At 42.9% G+C, this 22,706-nt stretch overlaps 5 protein-coding genes across 5 annotated transcripts; 4 read left to right on the top strand and 1 right to left on the bottom strand.

Moving 5' to 3' along the window:
• Nucleotides 1-311: 311 nt before the first annotated feature.
• EAE97_009556 (uncharacterized protein) lies at nt 312-8,249 on the top strand (the record flags this gene model as incomplete). The annotated part of the gene is made up of 5 exons (XM_038880071.1): nt 312-956; nt 1,144-2,576; nt 2,669-7,203; nt 7,263-7,634; nt 7,690-8,249. The coding sequence occupies 5 exons, from the start codon at nt 312-314 to the stop codon at nt 8,247-8,249; spliced, it is 7,545 nt and encodes a 2,514-aa protein (XP_038729182.1).
• A 3,790-nt stretch (nt 8,250-12,039) lies between these two features.
• Nucleotides 12,040-13,833, top strand: EAE97_009555 (uncharacterized protein; the record flags this gene model as incomplete). Its single annotated transcript, XM_038880070.1, has 4 exons — nt 12,040-12,351; nt 12,407-12,930; nt 12,981-13,224; nt 13,279-13,833. 4 exons carry the CDS (start codon nt 12,040-12,042, stop codon nt 13,831-13,833), a joined length of 1,635 nt encoding a protein of 544 aa, XP_038729181.1.
• A 2,748-nt stretch (nt 13,834-16,581) lies between these two features.
• On the top strand, nt 16,582-18,347 carry EAE97_009554 (uncharacterized protein; the record flags this gene model as incomplete). Its single annotated transcript, XM_038880069.1, has 2 exons — nt 16,582-16,759; nt 16,864-18,347. 2 exons carry the CDS (start codon nt 16,582-16,584, stop codon nt 18,345-18,347), a joined length of 1,662 nt encoding a protein of 553 aa, XP_038729180.1.
• Nucleotides 18,348-21,054: 2,707 nt separating this feature from the next.
• EAE97_009553 (uncharacterized protein) lies at nt 21,055-21,829 on the top strand (the record flags this gene model as incomplete). Its single annotated transcript, XM_038880068.1, has 3 exons — nt 21,055-21,334; nt 21,376-21,620; nt 21,680-21,829. 3 exons carry the CDS (start codon nt 21,055-21,057, stop codon nt 21,827-21,829), a joined length of 675 nt encoding a protein of 224 aa, XP_038729179.1.
• A 366-nt stretch (nt 21,830-22,195) lies between these two features.
• EAE97_009552 (uncharacterized protein) lies at nt 22,196-22,549 on the bottom strand (the record flags this gene model as incomplete). The annotated part of the gene is made up of 1 exon (XM_038880067.1): nt 22,196-22,549. The coding sequence occupies one exon, from the start codon at nt 22,547-22,549 to the stop codon at nt 22,196-22,198; it is 354 nt and encodes a 117-aa protein (XP_038729178.1).
• Nucleotides 22,550-22,706: the final 157 nt, after the last annotated feature.

Below are 22,706 nucleotides of genomic sequence, written 5' to 3'. Positions count from 1 at the left end.
ACTTTCCATTTGATACTTTCGTAGTTTGTATCTTTTTTCCCTTGCATTCAACAGGAACATCTAGTCCTACCACCGATCGACAAAGGTGGATAGGGAGAACCTGAACCTGCTAGGCCTTGGCGTATTACACTTATAGCCTGCCCTGGACTGACAATCGCCACGAACTGGTCGATTAACACTGATTATCGCCTCAGAATATACCCACCACTGACTGGATTGTTGAGGGGTCAATGACCAGCTATATTCAAGACTCTCCTACTCGATTATTGATCACGGTGTTACACAACCGCTAATCTGATTTCAAAAATACCATGCCACTAGTGAGCATGAAACTTCAACATTCAACGCTAGTCTTTGGACCGCAGACAAATTCCTTTGACGCGGCCCACCTCTCCGCCGTTAGAAACTCTTTAGTTTCTAACAAACGGCTGAAGCCATTTTACAACGCCATTACGGAGCTTCCCGACTTCTTACCAACACTACTCGCTCATGATTCTTCTCTGCAGAAACTACCCGCAGTGGAATACTGCACCTTCCTGATTCAATGGCTGGAAACCGGTTCATTAGTACCAGAGCCAATGAATCGGGATTTACCGAACATGGTTTGCACGCCCCTCACAGTCATCATACACGTTGTGCAGTTTTTCAATTATCTCGAGACCCACTACGGGCCTGTTCACCCATATGATAATTTCCTAGCATCTGCGACTCCGATTGGGGCCCAGGGCTTCTGTATCGGGTTTTTGACCGCAGCCGCTGTGACATGTGCTTCGGACGAAGACACTTTGGTCAAACTGTGCTCAAATGCCTTGCGACTTGCTCTTTGCATAGGCGCTTATGTTGATCTAGATCAGTCGAATGCGGGAGAGAATCTGACAACGGCTGTCATGGTTTCTTGGAGTGACAAGAATAAACCCGTTTGCGATGTTTACGAGTTCTTGAAGGATTTTCCAGAAGTAAGTTGTCCTTGTAGTACACAATTATGTGGCTGGTGTCACAAAGCCACATTTAATACCGTTGAATTCTCCACGTGAGATTCTCGGAGTTTCCAAGATTGTATGCTAATTTCTGGTGGCTGTGCTTACCTAGGCTTATATTTCTGTTATCTCCGACAAAACTAAAATCACGATAACACTTCCCCAGAAACTTCGCGATCCTATATCAAAAGCCTTGCTGGATCAAGGGTATAGTGTAATACCATTGGTTGTCTTTGGTCGTTTCCATTCATCTGTTCAAACGAATGTCTGTCAGAAACTTATTCAACTATGTGCATCAACGAAATCTTTACAATTCCCCCAAGCAGAAAGTCTTCGGACCGCTTTGAGAACAGGTGAGGATGGACAAGAAATACGTGAAGGACCACTTCATGAAATAGCGCTGGTTTCATTGCTTTCAAGGCAATCGAAATGGTATGCGACCATTTCAAACACAGTCGCTCAATTGGATGCAAGTCAAAAGAGACATGTTCTTCAAGTCGGGTTTGTCGATTGCATCCCAAGCCGGCTTGTTCGTGAATTTGATCTCAAAGTCGTAAAGCTGAGCAAGTTCCTTCCTGATAATGGATTCCATACCATTAATACTCCTCTTCAAGAAGATATTCTGCAGTCTCGTCCACCGAAAGAGCATTTCTATCCCAAACACTCAATTGCAGTGGTTGGATACTCGTGCAAATTTCCTGGAGCAAATTCACCTGAAGAATTTTGGGATATTTTGACTGAAGGCAAGTCATTACTTCGAACGATACCAGATGGCAGATTTTCTGTCGAGGGTTTGAGGAGGTCTTCGAAACAGCCATTCTATGGCAATTTCGTGGATGATATTGATGCATTTGATCATAGGTTTTTCCAGAAATCTCCTCGAGAAGCGGCGTCCATGGATCCACAACAAAGATTCTTACTTGAATGTTCTTATAATGCTCTCTCATCCAGTGGATATTTTGGCCGGCAATCAATGTCTAAAAGCGAAGGAGGCAATGAGCAAAATGATGTGGGATGTTTTTTCGGAGCTTGCGGTTCTGACTACAACGATAATATTGCTTCACATCCACCAAATGCATTTTCATCGTTAGGTAGTTTACGAGCATTTCTTAGTGGAAAAGTCAGTCATTTCTTCGGTTTCACAGGGCCTTCAGTGATCTACGACACAGCTTGCTCTTCTTCAGCTGTTGCAATTGACGCAGCATGTAAATCTCTGCAGGCCGGAGATTGTTCAGCGGCTCTAGCAGGAGGCGTTTCCCTATACACTAGTCCTTACTTTTACGAGAATTTGGGGGCAGCGTCATTTTTGAGTCCGACCGGCGCGACCAAGCCGTTCGATGCGGGAGCTGATGGATACTGTAGAGGAGAGGGTGTGGGAATTGTTGTGTTGAAACGATTGGAGAATGCCATTTCAGACGGTGACCCTATATTAGGAGTTATCGCTGGATCTGCTGTTAATCAGAGTATGAATTCCACGAGTATTACGGTGCCAAATTTAGAATCTCAGTCGGTGTTGTTCGAAAAGGTGGCGGCACTTGCAGGCTCCAGTCCATCGGAATTCACATATGTTGAAGCTCATGGGACAGGAACCCCGGTCGGGTAGGTTTATCTCTTCTTCTTCAATAATCTTGGGAATCTACATCTTCTGCAATATTGCCAGGCTTGATGGTTTAGAAGCTGACTCAAAACAGAGATCCAATAGAAATAAATGCAATCCGCAAAGTATTTGGCGGAGCACACCGATCGATACCATTACATGTAGCATCGATGAAAGGCAATATTGGTCATCTGGAAGGTGCCTCGGGTGTTGCATCATTAATTAAGGTCCTTCTAATGATGAAGCACAAATCAATACCAAAACAAGCGAACCATTCATCCTTAAATCCCAAGATAAGAGCTTTAGAACCAGACAAAATGAAGATCCCGCTCCAAACGACACCATGGGAAGCTGATCTCCGTATCGCCAGCATCAACAACTACGGTGCATCTGGGAGCAATGCATCTATAGTCGTGATTGAACCACCGTCCCAAGCTCTCAAGTCTCATCATCTTAGCGGCCCAGGGAGTTCGTCTATGACAGCTAAATATCCTATCAGGGTATCTGCAAATTCTCCTGGAAGTTTGGCAGCCTATTGCGATCGTCTAAAAAACCAAGTTCCCCAACTCTGTCAAAACTCTATCGCTTTGCGCGATTTTTCTTATGGCCTAGCAGAAATTCAGAACTGGAATTTTTCCAACGTTTTCACGGTGGCAGTTTCAGACCTTCGCGAACTCGATAATGCGCTGACAAACAGTGTGGAAGGCCACTTCACCCTCCCTCAGAAGGCCAAGCCGGTAATATTGTGCTTCGGTGGACAAACAAGTGCTACAGCTTCTGTGAATCGGAATCTATACAATCAATCGACACTCTTCCGTCGTCATGTTGCTGATTGCGATGAGGTTCTGCGGTTCTTGGGAAAGAATTCCGTATTCCCTAGCATCTTCGACTCCAGTCCTGATCCTAGCACAGTTAATCTCCACACTAAACTGTTCGTCCTGCAATATAGCGCTGCTAAGACGTGGCTAGATTCCGGTATTCAAGCTAGCGCACTGATCGGCCATAGTTTTGGACAATTGACAGCGTTGACGGTTGCAGGGTCTCTCTCTCTGGAGGATGGTTTGAAGCTCGTTGTTGGTCGTGCTGAATTGGTTGAGAAGTTATGGAGCCATGATAACGGTTCTATGCTAGCTGTCGAAACAGATCGAGATACACTGGATAAGCTTATTGACTTGGCGAGAAAGCAAGGGCCTGCATTTGAAGTCGAAGTTGCGTGTTACAACGGCCCGACAAGTTTTGTATTGGTCGGTACCCATCATGCTATTGCGAAGGTCGAAGAAATCCTCAATAATAACACAGTGGAGTTTTCGTCACTCAAAGCAAGGAAATTGGATGTTACTCACGGATATCACTCCTCATTAACCGATGTTCTTTTACCTGAGTACATGAAAACTATGAAAGGCTTGGAGTTCAGCAAACCCAAGATTCATGTTGAAACATGCTCTGAAAATGAAGCATGGTCGATTCCTAGTCCCGAACTGGTTGTTGAACACACGAGAACAGGAGTCTATTTTGGCAATGCAGTTGAACGTATCGATCAAAAATTTGGTCCCTGCACATGGCTAGATGTTGGTTCTGGATCAGCCATCACCAAAATGGCTAGGAGAGCACTTAAGTCGGGAATATCTACCGTTCAATTGCACCAGTTTTTGGATATCAAACTAGACAGCGAAAGAGTCATGGATCAATTAACAAATACGACACTTGAACTTTGGAAAGCTGGAAGTAAAGCTCACTTTTGGCTTCATCACCGCTGCGAAAAAGACAACTACAAAAGAGTTGATCTACCTCATTATCAATTTGAGAAGGCACGTCATTGGTTGGAATGGAATGAACCTCAGACCGCCGCGCCTCTACCGTCAACACCAAAAGACTCTTCTACCAAACGGCCACATTCCATGCTGTCATTTGTAAAATTTCATGACAAAGATAGGAGTCATGCCGAATTTCAGATTAATGTACACGAGCAAGGATACCAAAAATATATTACTGGTCATGCAGTTCTTGGGCAACCACTTTGTCCTGCCCCTCTCTACATGGAACTTGCATCCTCTGCGATTATGATTCTTGAAAACTACAAGTTACATCAAGACCTGCCTATACTTCCTCAAATACAAGACCTTGAGATCAAAGCTCCTTTGGGTAAAGCACTTGATAAATCAGTGGCTTTAAGTCTGAGAGCAGATGGCAAGTCTTGGCTATTCGAATTTTCAAGCCAGAGTCCGACAATAAAGAGAAATTCACTCCAACTAGTGATACATGCTACTGGTAAGATAATGCTGCGAGACAGTTTCCCAATAAGCACTTCACGAACGGAAAGATTGATACCACAAACTCGCCTCACGGCTATCCAATCAGATGCCAAGGCGAAAAGCCTCCAAGGAACACAGATATACGACAGGTTTTCTCGGGCAGTAACATATTCCGAAATTTATAAAGGTGTAAGGGATGTTTATGCAAGGGAGCACGAGATTGTCGGAAAGATTAGACTACCAAAAGAGAGTCAGTTCTCAGGCTCAGGACGCAAGACTGTAATTGACCCAATCGCGTTGGACAACTTTATTCAAGTAGCCGGTCTCCACGTCAATTGTCTTATTCCCATCAATGACAATGAAGTCAATGTCTGCACAAAGATATCTGATCTTGAATATCATAAAGAACCGGATACATCAGATAGCCAATCTGCATGGACGGTCTTTTCAACATATTCGCCAACTGGACCAAGAGAAGTAGAGAATGATATCTATGTCTTCGACTCACAAAGCCATAAGCTTGTTTTAACGATTTTTGGCGCCATTTTCATGCGAGTCAATATCAATTCTTTAACCAAGACAATAGCTAAAGCAAACGCTCGCAGCACTATTGTCATTGATGAATCTCGGATCACATTTGATAATTTTGAAATAGAAAAACTGACAGTCTCGACACCTATGGAAGATGAAGGCTACAGATCCATCGCTACTACGATAATTCACTCCGAGGAAGAAGATAACGAAGAAACATCACCACTCTCAGCAGGTCTCAATCCAGTTTCTCGACTGGAACAGCTATTGGTCGAGCATTTAGACCTCCCCGAGGGTACTGTGAAACCAGAGATGAACCTAGTAGATGAAGGACTAGATTCTTTGTTAGCTATCGAGCTTGGCAATGATATCAGCAAAATGTTCGGTGTTAGAAATCTAGCACTGGATGAATTTCAAACTTTTGGAGAACTCTGTGCTGCTGTATTTGGAAAAGATTTAAAGCCTGTCAAAACGGATATCAAAAAGAAGAACATTGATGCCAAGGCTCTCACTTGTACTCTGAAGAAGGTCGAGGAACCTATTGTCATTGAGGAATCTACAAGCAAAACCTTGGCGCCGGACAATTCATCTTTCTTAAAGGGAACGCAGTTGGTATTTGACAAAGTTCGCCGTGAGTTCGACACGTTTGCGAAAGAGACAGGTTTCGATGGCTTTTGGGAGAATGTTTATCCTTCGCAAAAAAAGCTCGTCCTATCTTATGTTGTCGAGGCCTTTGTCAAGCTCGGGTGTCTCATTCCGTCTTTAATTACCGGTGAAGTTCTCCCGTCGATTGATTTCCTTCCAAAATATCAGAAATTGGTGTCGCAGTTGTACAATATATTGGAAGATGGCAATTTGATAAAGAGTGGTGAAGGAAGATTTCTGCGAACGAATGTTCCGGTCAATGCCGCTCCATCTTCTAAATTGTATCAGGAAATTTTGGCAGAAGCACCACTATTTCACCTTGAACACCGTGTTCTCCACGTCACCGGATCCAATCTTGCAGACTGTCTTACAGGGAAAGCAGATCCTGTACAGCTCCTCTTTGGAAAAAGAGAAAACAAAACTCTGTTGGAAGAATGGTATGCCACCGCTCCAGCTCCAGCGGCTATCACCGCCCACCTCACACATTTCCTTCACCAAGCTCTGTCCGCCCATTCCGGAATCGTTAAAATTCTTGAAATAGGTGGAGGAACTGGAGGGACAACAAAACACATGATAGATTTTCTCACTTCCAATAACATTCCCTTCGAATACACATTCTCCGACATCTCCCCCATGTTCGTCAATGCCGCCAAGAAAAGGTTTGCCAAATATCCAAACGTCACTGTTACAACTTTAGATATCGAAAAGCCAGTCTCTGAAAATATGCAAAAAAAGTTTCACATAGTGCTATCAACGAACTGTATCCATGCAACCAAAAACATCACCAATTCTACAGCACATATTCGCGATATGCTCCTGCCCAACGGCTTTTGTTCACTAGTCGAATTCACCCGTAATATATTTTGGTTCGATTTGGTATTTGGACTATTAGATGGCTGGTGGTTTTTCGAAGACGGACGATCCCACGTTTTGGCCGATGAATGGTTGTGGGAATCGAGTATGAAAACAGCTGGATTTGGACATGTTTCGTGGACACATAATTCTAGTGCTGAATCGCGGACTGTCAGGATCATCACAGGATTTCTTGAGGCTCCCGAGAGTACGAGTATTGTTCCCAAGAGACCGAGAGAAAGTTTCAAGTATGAAACGCTGGAGTATAAGATGGTTGGTGAATGTCGACTTTTTGCGGACGTCTATTATGATTCTAGTACCGCGAAGAATGAAATTGAGAGACCTGTTGGTGAGTGCCACGCAAAATGATAAATATGATGGTTAGAATAGCATGCTGACAAATTTCAGCACTTATGATCCATGGTGGAGGCCATACCTTATACAGCCGCAAAGACATAAATCCAAAGCACATTCGACTGCTCCAAGACAACGGATTTATCCCAGTCAGCATTGACTATCGGTTTATACCCGAGGTACCACTCCGCGAAGGAGCCATGTCCGATGTTTGTGATGCGCTAGCATGGGCCCGAAATACTTTACCATCCATCATTTTAGAGAATTGCCCTCAGCAAAGGGTAGACGGTAGTAGAGTAGTTGTACTTGGATGGTCCACCGGCGGTACGCTCGCCATGTCCAGCGCCTTCACATCTCTCGAGCAAGGGACTCAACCACCAGAAGCTATTTTGGCGTTTTACTGTCCTACAAATTATGACGATCAATGTAAGTTTCTCCTCGGTTTCCCAATACGTATAAAAGTTCTGATTATCTGAACTAGGGTGGAAAACTCCCGTTTTCCCAAAAATGTCAATCTCCGATCCTTCCACACCTTATAATCTTCTCGAGGGCGTACAGAATACTCCGGTAACAAGTTATACGCCCACAACCAGCACTGGTGCTTCGACTCAATTGTTCTCTCTACAGGATCCACGCACCCGCTTTATTTTACATATGAACTGGCGCGCGCAAGCATTACCAATCTTGATCAACGGTCTCCCATCGCTTTGCACCTCTCACACAACCTCTCCCTCCACCACCTCCTACAACAATCTCCCCATGCCCTCACCCAGCCAAATCGCCCGCATATCACCTTACTCGCACATTGTCTCTTCACACTACAAGACCCCCACATTCTTGATTCATGGTACAGAAGACGATTTAATTCCTTGGCAACAAAGCCAGAAAACATTTGAGGCGTTGAAAGAAAGGGGAGTTGAGGCAGGCATTGAGGTTTTGGAGGCATCGGGGCATCTTTTTGATTTGACTAAGGATAGAGGTGGCGATGCGGGGGTAAGAGCAGTAGAGAGGGGAATGGAGTTTTTAAAGAGATTCGTGTAAGGCCTGACGAGGGAAATGGGCGGCGTACTGAGGGAAAGCTTCGGGGCCGGGGCTGAATGGATTAAGATAAAATTAGTGGCAGGGTCGTTTGTTTTTGTTTTTCATGAAGCATGATTATGATTATGATACCGACCGCAGGCGGTTTGATTTCGACAAATCAATTTAGTTGCTGTGTATAAATTTCCTAATTGTATATGTCGAATACTATCTTCCACTCATTGCAAATAGTTCTCTACCTCTAATGATCATATAAACACGTATACTTCAAAACTCTCAGACGTCATCAAGATGATTGTCAGAGTTTTCTAACTAGAAAGACGCACATCATAACATGATTCAAACTGTACATTCGCTACGACATCGGCAATAAGTGAACAATCGAGTCGGCAAGATATTTACAATTCGGTTTAATGTGTAACACTTTCAGTTTCTTTAGCAAGAGATGCAGTCTGGATGGTAAGCGTTTACACCTGCTATAACCTTCGATCACTTTTTGAAGAGCGGCTTGAACCAGTTTCTAGCCTTTTCAGCCTAGCTATTTTATATATTGATAGCTTAATACTCACATTGGTAAGTATTGTAAGAATGGAGATAAATGTGAAATGAATGAATATACCAGTTATTACATGGGTAACCAACAAGACTGGTTGCTAATGATTACCGAGTGATCTAAGTGAATGTCCGAGGAGCACCGTAGCTTTGATCAAATGTTGAGATGTTCAGCGAAAGGATCTGCTCCGAGATTCATTTCTGTACCCACTCTGCTGTCCACTCTCGCCATCTTCAAGTTTGAGCTGCTGATAAAAGTTTGCTCTAAAGCACAGTACGGTATGGGAGGAGGGATCTTAATAGACAATCACCCATAATGTAGCTTCGAAGTGGCAGTGGCAGAAGAAGAGAACAAGGTTGCAATCCTAATCAGAGGCAAACTCGCTTGTCTTGAGCTGAGGAATGCCAAGTAGGTATTTTCAGACTCACGCTCCGAGAGCTCCGGACCAAATTTAACGTGAGATTCACGTGACTATAGTTGTCTTAAATCGATTCTTTGAAGAGAGCTAGTGAAAGTTTTGGAAGAAGATAAAATGCTCCAGATTATAAATAGATTCGTTTCGCGCATAGTACTTTCATGCAAAGTTGGTATCGCAACCGACTAACGAAGCATAGAGCATGGAATTGCAGCCTATTGATAGAAATATCTTCCAAGATGAGGTAGGCGTCCCATGGCAATGCTATTGGGTAAAGTTTGTCTGTCACCCTGAGCGGACATTGATACCATTGACAGAATGTTTGAGACACCTGCCAAACTTCAGGGTCCAAAATCGTTCAATGATCCGCGAAATTGAGTTTAGTAATTCAATAGATAATGATTTCGAATCAAGTCGACAAGGAATTTTATCAATCGTCAAGATTATATTATCAGGGAGAGATATGCCCATTCGAGTATATTGAACCTTGGTTAAATAGAATCTAAAGGAATGTCTCACTTGCCCTATCTTTGCCAGGAGGGTTTGTAGATAGCGATATCAGTATCAATATTACGCCCCTGAGCAGTCCCATAATGCGGGTGTTATCTGTACGGAGTAACACGCCAGCCAGCCTGGTGTCAATGCTCTAGTACCTGGGGACACGCGGAAATACTCCAGATATGGTAGTGTAAGGCTGGATCCGTTTGCAATAACCGTATTAATTGGTTCATAGTATAATATTTAGTTATTAGTCATACTGGATTAGTGGACCATAGTCTAGGTTAAGAAAAGATTTTTTTTTTGGATTATAATATAATATTGATAAAATTATAGGAAATGTTTTATTAGCTTCCATTTTCAATTCTTTTTAAAAACTCCAAAATCTTTTTTTGAATAAAATAATAAGATATAAAGCTAGAATTAATTATAATAAAACCTTTAATTAAATCTACTTTTCATTTCTTCGATTTATTTGAATTTTTTATATTAAATAAATAAATTCTTTATTTTAAAAAAATATATATATATTTATTAAATTTGAATTAAAACAAAGACAAAAAAGTATAAAAAATAAAAACAAGAAGGTATTTAAAAAGAAAAAGCTTTGAAAGATGATAATATTTACAGTATACCTGGAATATAAGGTATTATGTGTTATATAAGAATATATTCAATCTTATCAAAAATCGGATTTTTTGGCTATAAGATATTATACTATAAACCAATTAATACGGTAGGGGAAGTGAAAGGAGAATTTCCTAGGTATGGATTGAATATCAGAGATCTATCTGACGAGTCTCAAATGGTTGAAATCCCGAAGCTGTGAAGGTTCAATGCGAGGAATCCCCGAAAGGTTCTATTTGTTGCTGTAATTGTTATACAAGATGTAAAATGTCCTCTTTTCCTCGTTTCCCTCCCCTCTCGTTCTGATCCACTACCGGGATGCCTATTGCAGTAATACTCATCGTGATAAGAATAACTCCGCATGTAGGTATTCACAATACTGGAGTAAAATAATAATGCCAACCTTACAATGGGGTGCTACAGTGTGAAAACTAATCTGATGTGGATTGATCTTGCAGTTTCCAAGACGCGGTAATGAGGACAAGAATCACAAGACTCGCCAGAGAAAACAAGAAAAAGAGGCTCAGAAACAAGAGATTAGACCAAGTTTCAAAACATATGAGGAAATGGTACAAGGGACGAAATTTTCATGGGGGCGAAAGCACCTTAGCTGCTCCTCGTACTGTAATTGCCTTATTACGGGTGGTTGGAACATGGTTGACACTTGACAGAGAGAGAAAGGTAGACGGGCAAGCTAAATCTGATTAAATGGAAAATCAAGAGCAAAAGCTGCACAACCAATGAAACACACGTTTTGACATATTAAAGATTCCACTGTGAACCCCACCGCAATTCTATTGTAACATCACCTCCACACCACTGTAACTACAACTAAATTCTTATCCATGGGGTTATCCAATTATTTATCCCAACGTCTGATATGGCAAAGATGTCAATTGAGTTTTCAAAAAGATTCTATTGACTCTAATTCCCATGGAGATGTTCATGATTCCATTCGATTTTCCCATCCTAGTTCGGTTATTGCCCTCTAGCGGTTTGTGGGAAGCTACGCGTATCCCGTCTTTGCCCCTTCATTTGACCGTCGAACTCTAGAAGCCAAGCAGAATGCTAGTTATTCTCCCAAATCTACCTGGTACAACTTATTCGTCGTTTATGATATACAAGGGGAGTCCCTCACGGCACCACCGATATTTGTCCATTTCAGCCTATCTCTGTGCTTTCATTCTCACATACCTTGTTTCTCCTGCAAGATGATGCATTCGTCTCCATTCATTCCCACTCTAACCTCAAAAATCGCCCGACCGACCACCGTATCCATGTTGACTCGCGCTTACTTTCTTACTGACTTGCTAAAACCCTAGCAATCACCGGTCCTTCGTAAGGAATCATGTCTTTCCAACTATACCGCAGAGGTAAGATTGGTATTTTGCACTGTTACGTAAATTGAAGTCGCTGACTATTTTGCTAACATTCGCCGCCTGTTTTGGAACTAAAGAATTTTTGAGTTTTGCCAAGGCCCATTAATTCTGCCATCCATGGGTCAAGTATTTGGAACACGGCAAACGCTCATATATTTTTTATTGTTTCTAATCTTTATATATCTGGAGAGTTTCCCCTCCTTTTTTTTTGACTTTCCTCCAGATTTCGGTACTCACTCACTATCTCAATTGGCCCGCATCTGGTTCGATAGACACTGAAATATTCAGGTATAATTAACGATAGACTACCAAGGTCACCCCATGGCGGACTTCAAAGGCACTTCCTCTGGTGGAGTGTTCGATCAGAATACCAATCAAGGAGATTTACATAGAAGAAACGTCGTCGGTATGGAGGAAGGTCCTGATGCTGATGCGCAACTCGCTGCTGAGTTTGGATACAAACCTGTATTCAAGAGAGAATTCGGATACCTCTCGACTTTCTCCTTCGCCGTTTCTATCAGTGGATTGTTTGCTACTACCATGACCACTTTCTCCTACCCAATTATGTCTGGTGGATCTGCCGCGGCAGTATGGTGTTGGGCAATCTCTGGTGCTGGTTGCATGTGTATTGCTGTAAGTTCAATGTTAACCACATTTTTTGCTAAACATCTTGCTCATTTGATATTAGCTTTCTGTCGCTGAGCTGGTCTCTGCATATCCTACCTCCGGCGGTCTATACTTTGCAATTTCACGACTCACACCAACGGAATGGGTACCATCCATTAGTTGGGTCACTGGTTGGTTGAATCTTCTTGGACAGGTTGCTGGTGTTGCCTCCTCCCAATACGGTGCATCTCAAATGCTGTTAGCGGCCGTCTCCATTGGAAAAGATTTCGATTATACAATTAATGCAAATACAACGGTCGGTGTAATGGCCGCTTTGATGCTTCTTACTGGATTGGTGAATTCACTATCTACCTACTGGATGGAAAAGATGACAAAGAGCTATGTTATCTTCCACGTTCTCGTTTTGGTATCGTGCTGCATCGCTCTTTTGGTCAAAACCCCGAACAAGCATGATGCCACCTATGTTTTTACCAATGTTGATTCAACCTCCGGTTGGACCCCTGTCGGATGGAGTTTCCTCTTCGGCTTCCTCTCCGTTTCCTGGACCATGACCGATTACGATGCTACCGCTCATATCACTGAAGAGTAAGTAATCTAACACTTTCTTGGACCATTTGGGCTAATCAATCTATTAGAATTTCTGAACCAGAAAAGAAAGCACCCTGGGCTATCTCTATGGCTATGCTTTTCACCTACGTTGCTGGATTTCTTTTCAACATCGTACTTTGTTTCTGCATGGGTGACCCGGCCGACATTCTTGGCACAAGCATTGGCCAGCCAGTCGCTCAACTTTTTTATAACAGTCTAGGAAAGGCAGGTGGTATCTTCTACACCGTTTGCGGATTCATCATCCTTGAATTTGTTTGCTTTACTGCTATGGTATGTTATAAATCCCGCTTACCGTTGGCAAGAATGGGCTGACATCGAATCTAGCAATCATTGGCCCGAACTGTTTTTGCCTTCTCCCGTGATAAGCTTGTACCATTTTCCAAAGTTTGGACACGAATTTTACCCATTACAGGAACGCCCATTGCAGCCGTCTGGATTTCTGTCGCCCTCTGCATTGCTATCAACCTTATCGGTCTTGGATCATACACTGCTATTTCTGGAGTCTTCAATGTTTGCGCCATTGCTTTAGATTGGAGTTATTGTATTCCAATTGCGTGCAAACTTTTCTTTGGCAAATTCGAGCCAGGTCCATGGCATATGGGTAAATTCAGTACTGCTGTAAATGCATGGGCCTGTATCTGGACTCTTTTTGTCAGTATCATCTTCATTCTCCCGACCGAACGACCAGTGACTGCCCTCAACATGAACTACGCCATCGCCTTCCTAGGATTGATCCTAGGCTTTTCTACCATCTACTGGTATGTTTCTGGCAAGAAGTTCTACACCGGTCCTGTCATCGAGGCCGCCGACGAAGACTCCCTACGAAATTCGTTGGACCGCGACTCGAGACAGGAGAAGGTGGAGAACCAGAAGTCATAAACCTGAGGTTTGGGTTATGATTATATTTCTAGAGATCATGATTGATGATTTGATGCGATTCCGATGCGACGTGTCTGCCATTGCGACTTTTGATGAAGGGAAAAAGGGATAACAAAAGAGCCATTGCGACTTGTCATGTTGATGTGCGGTGCAGGAGGATTTTTTTTACTAAGATACCATTTCATTTCCCATTGCGACACAGACCTATTGCGCCTTCTAAAAGCTACTGCGCCTTTAAAAGAACTAAAATATAAATACAAGAAAAAACATATGCAAAACAACCCAAAGCGCACCGAGGCTCCGTTTTTGGCGGGAAAGATACATTTTGATCTGATCTGATCTGATCTGATCTGACAGATATTGACTATGGGAATGAAATCACGTGAAGATAAGCAGCTGCCAACGTTGATAACATTAGCCGAGGTCTGATTTTTTTGCCCCTTCATCGATGAGAGTGAAGCAAAAGTTTCTGAATTCTCTCAACTGTGGTCATTACTGCCAGGTTACCCGCATAATTGCTTTGCCATTGCCAACGGTGTGTTGAATGCACCTTGATCAAAAGCAATTGAAATAATGGCGGTCACTCAAAACCAACGGTTCTTGGTGAGAAAAGTTCAAATGAACAATAATTTTTCCTGAGCAAGGTCATTGTTCCGAAAATAAACTGGGGAACTTAAGGGTCGATTGATTAATGATTTCCGCTCGTAAACCCACTTTTGTTGGAATTGAGAGATTGAGTCAAGGTGTGGGTTTGCTTGTGGTGTTATGAGTCTGTTTTTGATTGGGATGTGAGGTTGGATTTGCATGTGTGCTGGGAATTACAGAGTAGGTATGGTGTAGTGGGAAAGAGTAGGGAATGGGAAGTGGAGCAAGAGGTACGACTTATGTGCATCAAGTTTTGGGGAAGAGACTGGATTTTGTGCAGGCAATGTACAAGCGACGAATGACGGGGATCTAGGGACGATACTGTAGGTAGGTCAAGATGATGGCAAATTGCTACTTAGGTTGATGACGAATGTGGTTACTGTGAATTGTACCGAGTAGTCTGGCAAGTTGGGGAAAGGTAGAAAGAAATTGGGGGGAGAAGAACAAGAAGTAAGAGAAGAAAGGGGTGAGAGATGAATTACTTTGGGTTTCTGAGAGGAGTGACAGGAACATGATGGCGACAATGAATACAACTTTCTTGCATCAAGATCGTCTGCACGTTCAAGGATCTATTTAACACTGCCAGTTTTTGTTTGAGACAGGCTGTATTTTGATGCTTCAAAATCCCTTGGTTTGAGAAGCCTCGTGCTAATGTTTAGCAAAATCTTGTAGTAGGTGTCTCGATCCTCTGAAGCTGTACAGCAAATCTATAATTGCCATTGCCATTGCCATTGCCATTGCCATACGCTAGGGGATACGCCGCTCGCCGGCAGACATATTTTAGAATTACTTTTTCGACAGTTGAAACCCCACTATTAAAATTTGCAGAGGCTCTAGGTAAAAAAGCGTTACGGCGAAAATCTTAGCCCACTTGATGGTTTTATGCAAACCGTGATACATATCAGATTATTTGATCAACGCACAGTGTCGGATATTAAAGGCATAGGATTATACATGTGATTCATTCCCTTGTTAATCCAACGGGTTTATTATCATTTACATGCACTTGCAACTGCATCGTTCCTAGCATATAAAAAAAATATGATGTGAGATTTATCGGAAGCGGTGGTCGGAAAATGTTTCGATGGACCCTGACTTGGCATACGGCTTCGTTTGCCGATGTTGTCATTGTTGTCATTGTCTTGAAGATTTTAGAAGTCTATATCAAAAGAACTGGTCACTATTCTGTTCTTAGAATTGATACTCGAATAAAGTTGTTGATTGCTCGTGTTTACTAACTTTAAACTGCAAAATACAAGGAAATCCGCCAATTTTGCATGTCGAAAAAAAGTTAACTCGTTGACTTTTCGTGAAGCTCGCCAACGTGCTAACTCGGTTTAGTTAAGTCTCCTCGGTAAGCGGCTGCAAAAATTTTCATTTTCAGCAAAGTGATGCGCATACTCGATTTTGAAATTTATACATCAGCTCACAGGCCAAGTATTGGCCCTCTTTAAAAGAACAGATTATCAATAGAATTGGATTTCTCGGGGTCAATCGGTCTGAGTCGTTTGACAGAGTAGTATTATGTTGGGGTTAAAAGGCTACCAGTCAGAAGAGCAGGACTTATCTTCCTCGATGGATTATTCAATCTGGATGGGGATATTGGGGCCAGATGCTAGGACATGACGCTAGCTCGCACAAATTTCTTTGACAGACAAGAATTTGCTATATGGATGACTCTTCCCTTCTTATGTCAACTGTTCTCTTCTTTTGATTTCATGCATGCACTCTTTCTTGTTAATATTTTTGAAATTCGTTGTACTGTTGCGTGAGAATTGACCTCTATTATTTAGGATCTCTAGAGTTGGTGATTGGAAGTGCATCGTGGTGAATACTTGCGGGATAGGAGAGGAGTGAAGAGTTTCACGGAATTGTCTGTTACTGTAGCCTTTCGACGTAGTTTGAAATCGTCGAGGTTTTCAGTTTCAGTCTTTTACTGTTGAGTCTTTGCACTGCGTCCCAGGCCCGGTTTCGAGACGGTACACACAGCAGTAGCTGCAGGAAGGGATCTCGGTGAGAGAAGGACAACGCAGCTTGGAAGTTGGAGGAAGATATTACGTTTGGAAATCTCGAAAAGGTTGCGCACGCGCATTTTCTGTCAACATGGCTCCACATATGGAGATGGACTCAATTCAGGCAGCAAATAAGGCCGCGGGAGATGACAAAAAAGATTCGGCTTCGGGTCATTCGTCGCAAGATCCAGAGAAGGCTATTCAGGTGGGCAGTGGGCCGGAGTTGCAGAGGAAGCTAAAGAGTAGACATTTGCAGATGATCGCTATTGGTTCGTTATCTCTATGGACTATCACGTCTTTTCATCTTCACTCATCGCAAGATGGTTGATGAAGGGTATTGGGACAGAATGAAAATACTAATAATGTATACTAGGTGGAACAATCGGCACAGGTCTCTTCATAGGATCCGGATCCGCCATCGCTGAATCCGGTCCAGCAGGTGCTCTCATCGCATATGCATTTGTCGGTACACTCATATACAGCGTCATGATGTCCTTGGGAGAAATGGCAACCTTCATTCCCATTCCCGGAGCATTCACTCTCTACGCAGCACGATTCATCGATCCCTCGCTTGGATTTGCCATGGGATGGATTTATTGGTTTTCCTGGGCAACCACTTACGCTCTTGAACTCACAGCCACAGGTCTCATTATCCAATACTGGGCGCCCCAACTCAACGTCGGCATCTTTATCTCTGTCTTCTTCGTCGTCATCTCTGGCGTCAATTTCCTCCCTGTCAGCTTTTTCGGCGAAATTGAATTTTGGTTTTCTCTCATCAAGGTCATCACCGTGCTGGGATTCCTCATTTTCGGTATCTGTATCGATGCCGGAGCAGGTCAACAAGGCTATCTCGGATTCCACAACTGGGGCAATCCAGGTGCATTTGCGCCCTACCTCATCAATCCCGAGAACCCCGTTTCCAAATTCGTCGGATTTTGGGCTGTACTTATCCAAGCCGGATTTTCTTACCAAGGAACTGAACTCGTCGGAATCGCAGCTGGAGAAACCGAGAACCCCAGGAAGAACGTCCCGGCCGCTATTCGCAAGACATTTTTCCGAATCCTCTTTTTCTTCGTCGGAACAATTTTCTTTATCGGTCTCTTGATTCCATACGACAACCCAGATTTATTATCCGGGAGCTCAGATGCATCTGCTAGTCCTTTCGTCATTGCCGCCAAACTAGCTGGTGTCAAGACACTTCCCGGGCTCATCAATGCCGTGCTCCTCTTCGTCGTTCTCAGCGCCGCGAATTCCAACGTCTATTCCGGTTCCCGTATCTTGGTTGGTCTTGCGGAAGGCAATTGCGCGCCTAAATGTTTTTTGAAGACAACTAGAGGTGGAGTTCCCTATTATGCCGTCGCATTTACCTCTATTTTCGGTCTTTTGGCTTTCCTGAATGAGAGTTCTGGAGGCAGTGATGCATTTGTTTGGATCCAAAATATCTCTGCCGTCGCTGGATTTATTAGTTGGGCTTGCATTTGCGGATGTCATATTGCTTTTATGAAGGCACTAGCAGCCCGGGGTATCAGTCGTGATCGTTTACCTTACAAGTCAATGTGGCAACCTTGGTTTGCGTGGTATGGTTTAGTGTTTACGGTGTTGATTATCCTCACCCAAGGATTCACAGCTTTTATTCCTGGATTCCAGGTCAGAGAGTTCTTCGTGGCGTATATCAGTTTGATATTATTCACGATTGCTTATTTTGGGCATAAGATTGTCTGTAAGACTAGAATTGTGGGAAGTCTGGAGGCGGATTTGGATACCGGTTGTCTGGGATTTGAGGATGAGGGGGCCATTGATTGGGAGGCAGAGGAGCACATGACTTTCAAGGAGAGGGTTGTTGATTTCTTTTGTTAGGAGGCGCGGATGGGATGATCAGGGCTGAGATCGGACAGAGGTAGAAGGAGGTATTTGAATTCCTCCTTCTGGAATTCCTCTAATGATTTGACGGTCGTGAGCATCGTATCCGGAGCTTTTCTGACAACAGTCACGAAGCAGCTTTGTTTTTGAAATGATTGTTATGGGAATTGTATTGATGAGGGCGTTATGATGAATGGGAATGACTTCGGAAGATGAGATGAAACTTTAATATATGGAGATAATTTAGATGATTAGGTAGATAAAATGAATTCCTTACTCTAACTTGGTTGATCTTCATCAGACTGGGGAGGTAAACATGATTTGCTAATCTGGATAGTGGTTGTACGCTTGCAATGCTGCGACATGTTGGCTTGGGGGTAATCATAGAGATGCAGGCGAGAGTTAAAATAGAAATGAGGCAAAGATTTTGAGAAGTGGAGGATACGCCGAATCAGTATAGGTTGTTCAGGAAAAGGTCACGATTAGATATGATGTTGTTTTCTGGTGCAATGAAATTGCATGATGATCTTTCTAGAATGATGACTCAGGTAAAGGCCAGCTGCGAGCTATCGATGTGTATCTAGGTATAGTGATGGTTCTCTCGAAAATAACGAAAGTAAAAGACCTTATATAATCTTCCATTGTACTTCAGATCTCAACACAAGCAATGTAAGGAGTGGTTCACCTCCTCACTTGACCTGAACATAGCGGAAGCCCTCGACTACATATTCGTATAGAGTTTAAACATGAATGTGAAGGAGTCACTTCCATGCCTTGAAAGACGCCTAGTATTTCATCTATCATCTCCATTCACCATCCTTTCAGTTGAATTTCACCAGCCAATCAGATCTTGTCAAAAGTTTTGTTGCATATCTGAAAAATAAAGAAATTGAAAGTGAAGAATCTATTTCATTATAGAAATTTTGAGACAACCTTGCCTAGCGAGGTTACCTGCCTCGCCTTGGTTTGGTCATGAAGATACTGACCCGCTGGAGTCCGTTCTGACGATCTAAGCCGATGACTCTCTAAGCTTAACAAGTTGATTATAGTCTGATTCGACTGGCAGCGCAGAGAATTTCCCTTTTGAAACTTACGAAAGGAACGTTGGAAAGTTTGTTGATAAGTTTGTTGATAAGTTTGTTGATAAGTTTGTTGATCATGAAGGGGGGATGGTCACTTTGCCAGGCAAGTTCGTCTCTAGATCTTCAACAACCCATCAAAGTCGTCCGCACCACGGTCAAACTTTACTTTCAATGCCTAGATATTCAATAGTCTTAAAATTCTGAAGGTTTTCTTGGATGTCTTAACTTGACTACTTGATGGAAAGTTCTCTGTCTATCTAGACTTGGAATGATGAGTTGACTTTCGAACTGTGACTGCTCCAGAGTTAGACAGACAGCAAAGTTGCCGCTACGTTCTAAACTCATTTGTTGAGCATCACTCTTTTGAATTGCTTTTCGGGAAAATAGAGTTTATGCTAAATGGCGAAGCTTTCGTGAGGTCGCGATTGAGTTTATAAGTTAGTCTTGTCAAAAGTCAAGATGTCTTGGTCATGAGTAGTATGACATCTTGTTGACTTACAATTCACGTGATGTGTAGCCAATCAATTTCAGTCTTCGAATCTTGTTGCATGTCTCCAAATTGAACTGCTTGACAGGTACCTTCCTGATTCAATTATGTGAAAGAGAGCGAAGCAAAGATGTGTGTGTGACCTGCTCACAGTGAGGGGGGCATCTAGCTCCTTTCCAATTACAAATTTAGAGATTAGTCAAACCTTACTTCTTTTCACAAAACGTTTCATTGCATTCTCGAAAATGGCATTCTTCATGGTAATGATTTCATAGCTATTTTCTCTGAACAGCTGCACAATCAGCAAAGAGAACAATGACCGTCAAGGCTCTCTATTCCTGGTATTGATGGGGTTCGGTAAAAGAGTCATGAGACCCTGTAGCTATAGGCGTGAATAGCCTGCGGAGGTTTCCGAGTAAGACCAACATCAACAATCTCGCGACGCGGCGGGGAACAAATCTTGCATTTTCAAAACTTCTGTCTTTAAGCTCTTGATACGAGTAGCAAGTACCAGCGAGAGTGCTTTGAAGTTTCTGGTTGCTCTCAACATCTTTACAGTATGCATCCAAGCATCAAAATCTACCTATACTAATTACCGCTTCACGGAATACACTTACTATTTGCTTGCTGTTTGGCCCTGTTAACCTTAGATTAAACACTCCTAGATTCGATTCCACTCGACCACAAAGCACGTATCACTCCGTTCACTTCCTTACTTCGCTTTTACGATGACGATATACGCCAAGTAAGAATGTTGAAATCGACTACCAGCGCGTACGAGTAAACAATCGTTCTACCATGTGCATAACATACGACGCCCCCATATTGTTATTATCTTGGGGGGTATAGCGACCGGACGCTGTTTTACACCTACTTATCTTCACTACACATAAGCAAAGAAGGAAATTTGGAAGAGTGATGTGCGACCAACGGACATGAACTCGGCTCTGTCCTTTGTGTGATATCAGCTAGACATACTTGGATGTCCGATTACCGTAAAAATGGGAAAGAGCGACACGACTTTGAATGTGACACATGCGGTTCATTCTCACCGCAGAATGCAGCAATTGATTGAATATTCAAGCTGTGTGGAGAATGGTAGACTTGTTATTACGAGAAGCTACAATTGTATAGCATGACTAGGTCACCAATTCCAGCATCTCCTCCGATGACAATGAGATATTCGCTATTCACTAATACGGATACGAATATGCTTTATCCTTCGGTCACCGCAGCACTAGTACGAGATGTCTTGTTCATACGGAAATACGATGCGAACTTCCCATTGAAAATGGAACGTTCATCGATAGTTCAGTATGCAATGCCCATCGAATTGGTTCTGCCGCTTTCTACCTGTACATTCATATTACATTACATTCGATATATGCGGAGGTTTGCATGGGAGATTGGGGTTAGTAAGAATGCATAATGCAGTGGAAATTTGTTCGGTGAGTAGTTTGGGGATGTCGGACGGACGTTGCATATGGTGCCATGTGCGATGTGCAACTTGGTATGTTGTGGTACGATAATGATCTGCGGCGTGGGGAAATTGTTGTTTGTATATCGGGTTTCGGGTCGGAGAAGGGATATGGGGAAAACTCGGACTACAGTCTTGATCTAGAATGGAGAAAGATGGATCAATGCCCCGAAGAAGGGAAAAGAGGTAGGTCTTGTTTGCGGCAGGCATTGCAAGGGCAGAGTGTAAGTTATGACCAGGAATTACAGTAAGGCTAGATCACGTCTCTCTTTTTCTTTCCAAGGTAGAAGGGGCATTGCCACATGATATTCGTTCTTTCACGTACGTCTTCTGCGCGTCTTCTGCGAGAACCGTGTTCGAGAGCAACATTTCTCACGGAGAGTCTTATGGTATGGAACTGGCCATCAGCCAGGAAAAGGAAGCTGTGGCATAGCGATTATCACTATCTTTCACAAGTTGCAAAGTTTAAGTCCACGTTAAAATTCAATCAAAACTTATAATAATGGCCTTCTCTATCCGCAATTGTCGCTGCGTTGCGTAGTCGCAAACATATTCCCGCTGACAAACTTCTATGATGTCCATTTTCCAAAATCCGAACAAGCCCAAAATGTTTGCTTTATGCCTGGCGCTGAAACTCCTCTATGATACTCCATCTCAAAATCTAAGTCCGGCTCTCCAACAGCTTCCTTATATCCTACCTAGTAAAAAAATTCCTAACCACAACGAAATTCTTTTCATCCAAGCAAGGAATGAATACATTCATCATCACATTCTCCCTCATTGAACCCAAATTAGCATTTCAATGGGTTTTCCCACATGTAGCCGACCTCTCGGTACTATATCTCGTCTTATGCGCCCCACAACCACAAGAACTGCGGGCAAACATCCGGTAGGCACAGCCAGCAACCAAAACACACACAAAAAGAATCAGGAAAAAAGGAGGCTCTGATAGATGTGAACTGATAGGCTGCATTGGTGCACCAGATGGAACAGCAGGAATCGCTAAATATTGTTTCTGCGGTCGAGCAGGAACATAGGGGACATAGGGATGTGTTTCGTGGAGAGTCGCTTCGAAAAATGGGTTTTCGTGGTAGGACATCTCGTTGGGAAATTGCGGGAAGGGAGACTTTTTTGGAGGAGGAAGAGGAGGCATGCTGAAGCTTCGTCTGTTATCAGATATTTGTTGGTAGTAAGTTATATGGTGAGGTAAGATGAGGGGTATTCGATGATTTGGTGGGGTTTAGTGATGTTTTTTGTTGTATGGAATGCTTTGCTTTGGGCTAGAAATGTTTCGAAAATTCATCTTCTTG

Source organism: Botrytis byssoidea, assembly GCF_014898295.1.
Source record: "Botrytis byssoidea strain MUCL 94 chromosome Unknown BBYS_022, whole genome shotgun sequence".
In the NCBI taxonomy this organism is placed as follows: domain Eukaryota; kingdom Fungi; phylum Ascomycota; class Leotiomycetes; order Helotiales; family Sclerotiniaceae; genus Botrytis; species Botrytis byssoidea.
The sequence above is the reverse complement of the archived record's forward strand: the minus strand, read 5'-3'. Positions and strand labels throughout refer to the sequence as shown.